This window comes from Vicia villosa, unplaced genomic scaffold (assembly GCF_029867415.1).
Source record: "Vicia villosa cultivar HV-30 ecotype Madison, WI unplaced genomic scaffold, Vvil1.0 ctg.000058F_1_1, whole genome shotgun sequence".
Lineage (NCBI taxonomy): Eukaryota > Viridiplantae > Streptophyta > Magnoliopsida > Fabales > Fabaceae > Vicia > Vicia villosa.
Genome location: NW_026704987.1, coordinates 13,066 through 15,392, shown reverse-complemented (window position 1 = coordinate 15,392; position 2,327 = coordinate 13,066). Strand labels below are relative to the sequence as shown.

Below are 2,327 nucleotides of genomic sequence, written 5' to 3'. Positions count from 1 at the left end.
GTATTTACTCCTATGAGGTGTTATAGCAATTACAGTTTCTAGGGAACTACTTTTTGAATAAGGAAAATAATTCGGATTTAATGATTGGTCAAAATTTAAATTTCCCCCTCCTAGTACAACCCTTTCCTCTATTCTTCCCAACTCTCTACCATTCTTACTTGGTTTGTGTCTTACACTTCTCTCATCTCACATCCGACAACGAAAACAACCAGACATCTCGACAATCTCCAAAATCTCCCACAATGTCTCAACAGTCTATCCCTCAATCTTCATCAAAAGTATCCACTTTCGCTGTTCGTGATCAAGACGCTTCGAATGTTCCCATTAACCCTAGTGAGATTCTTGAGGTCACCCCTTTGCAGATGGTGACTCCATACGATCTCGTGGCAAAACGGCCCAGAACAACGCATGCACGGAGAACCAAATAGACAACAAGAAGACCTAGAAATCCCAACTCTGATCAGATTTCTCAATCATCTGTCCCTCCCTCTAGGGTAAACCACACTAAAGATGGTCAAACTGAAGAAAAAGAACCAGAGAAGACTCACGCTGACAAAGTAATCAACCTTGATGATCTCTCTAATGATGACCTGGCTGCTTCTATCAATCCAAGCATAGCCAGAAGGCTAATGAGGAGGAAAGGAAAGCAAGTTGTAGCTGAGGACTCTCAGAAGAAAAGGGCAGTGGCTAAGCCCGCTTCTGTTGGACCCAAAAAACCATGGAGCAAAGTGGTGCCTAAGAAAAGAAAGGCCAGAAGGATTGCTGAGAATGAGTCAGATTCTGATGTTGTTGTGGATGTCAATGACATTCATCCCAAGAAGAAGGTCTCTACTAGCAAGCTTGCTTCTAGTTCCCCTGAAGTACCTATTGATAACATTTCCTTTCACTATCCCTCCAGTGTACTCAGATGGAAATTTGTCTATCAGAAAAGACTGGCCTTAGAGAGAGAACTTACTCAGAGTGCTCTTGAGTATGAAGAGATTATGCATCTTATTCATGAGGCTGGTCTGATGAAAATTGTGACTCAACTCTCTAAGTGTTATAAAGTCCTTGTGAAGGAGTTCATTGTGAACCTACATGAAGATTATGGCAATAAGGAAACTAAGGAGTATTTTAAAGTGTGTGTCAGGGGAAAATGTGTTAACTTCTCTCCCACTGTGATCAACAAATTTTTGGAAAGGTCAAATGAAGCTCAACCAGAGCTGGAAGTGTCTGATAATCAAATGTGCAAAGAAATTACCGCTGGACAAGTGAAGACATGGCCTGTCAAAGGGAAACTGACTGCGAGCAAACTAAGTGTGAAGTATGCTATACTTCATAAGATTGGAGCTGCCAACTGGGTGCCAACTCAACACAAGTCAACAATTTCTGCTATCCTAGGTAAAATCATCTTTGCTATTGGTACTAAGACCAAATTTGATTATGGAACCTATATTTTTTAGCAAACTTTAAAGCATGCTGGTAGCTATAGTGTCAAAGGCCCCATTGCCTTCCCTTCCCTTATTTGTGGAATCATCTTAAATCAATTTCCCAATATTCTGAATGACAAAGATTCTATGTGCAAAGAGCAAGTCCTTTACTCTTTCATCATAAGTTTTCGAAGGAACACATGTTCATGATGTTGTCACAACATCAGCTGGACCATCCAAAGAGAGCACAATTATGAGTAAAGCTGCCATGATTGCAATGCTCAGAGAGACATGTAAGGAGCTGGAGTCCAGAAAATTGGCTCTTAAAAAATTGATCAGCTCCCTTGAAACAAATGAAGGAGCTAAGTCTGCAAATAGTGATGTGGAGGAACAGGGTGAAGATGATGGTGGATCAGATAGTGAGATTGAGAAAGAAGCCAGTCCTGATGATGGCACTGATGAAAGTGTTGGACTCGGTAGCTCTGAGTCTGAAGACTGAAGCAGATGTGTATGGTGATCTTTCCTAGTGTGGTGTTTTGTTTTTTTTGTAAGATTGCTTTGGCAACATTTCTGGTAAAAAGGGGGTAATGGTAAATGGTACTGTGTTTTGTTGTGTTTTGTTTTGCTTGTCTTGGACAACTAGTTTGTTTATTCGGGATGAAGCTTATAAGTTAACTGGTATGTGCTGGTAAGCTGTTTTAAACTACTCCTGCTACTTTATATGTGTGTTTGTTCTTTCTCTGCTGCAAAGAATCTCTGATATCGTGGTAACAAAATGTTTTAGCCAAAAATTTGCCAAAGGGGGAGATTGTAGATGTTTTAAATTGGTTGTATTTTGTGGTAAAACATTCCTGGTGTATGTGTGTGGAATTATGCAGGATTGTATGTTTGAGCTAGTACAATTATTCAATGGATGTC

The 2,327-nt window shown here is 40.1% G+C and overlaps 1 protein-coding gene across 1 annotated transcript; it reads left to right on the top strand.

Annotated features, from left to right (window-relative positions):
- The first annotated feature begins 242 nt into the window (after positions 1–242).
- On the top strand, positions 243–1,908 carry LOC131623191 (uncharacterized). The gene is made up of 3 exons (XM_058894195.1): positions 243–365; positions 465–1,380; positions 1,604–1,908. The coding sequence occupies exons 1-3, from the start codon at positions 243–245 to the stop codon at positions 1,906–1,908; spliced, it is 1,344 nt and encodes a 447-aa protein (XP_058750178.1).
- Positions 1,909–2,327: the final 419 nt, after the last annotated feature.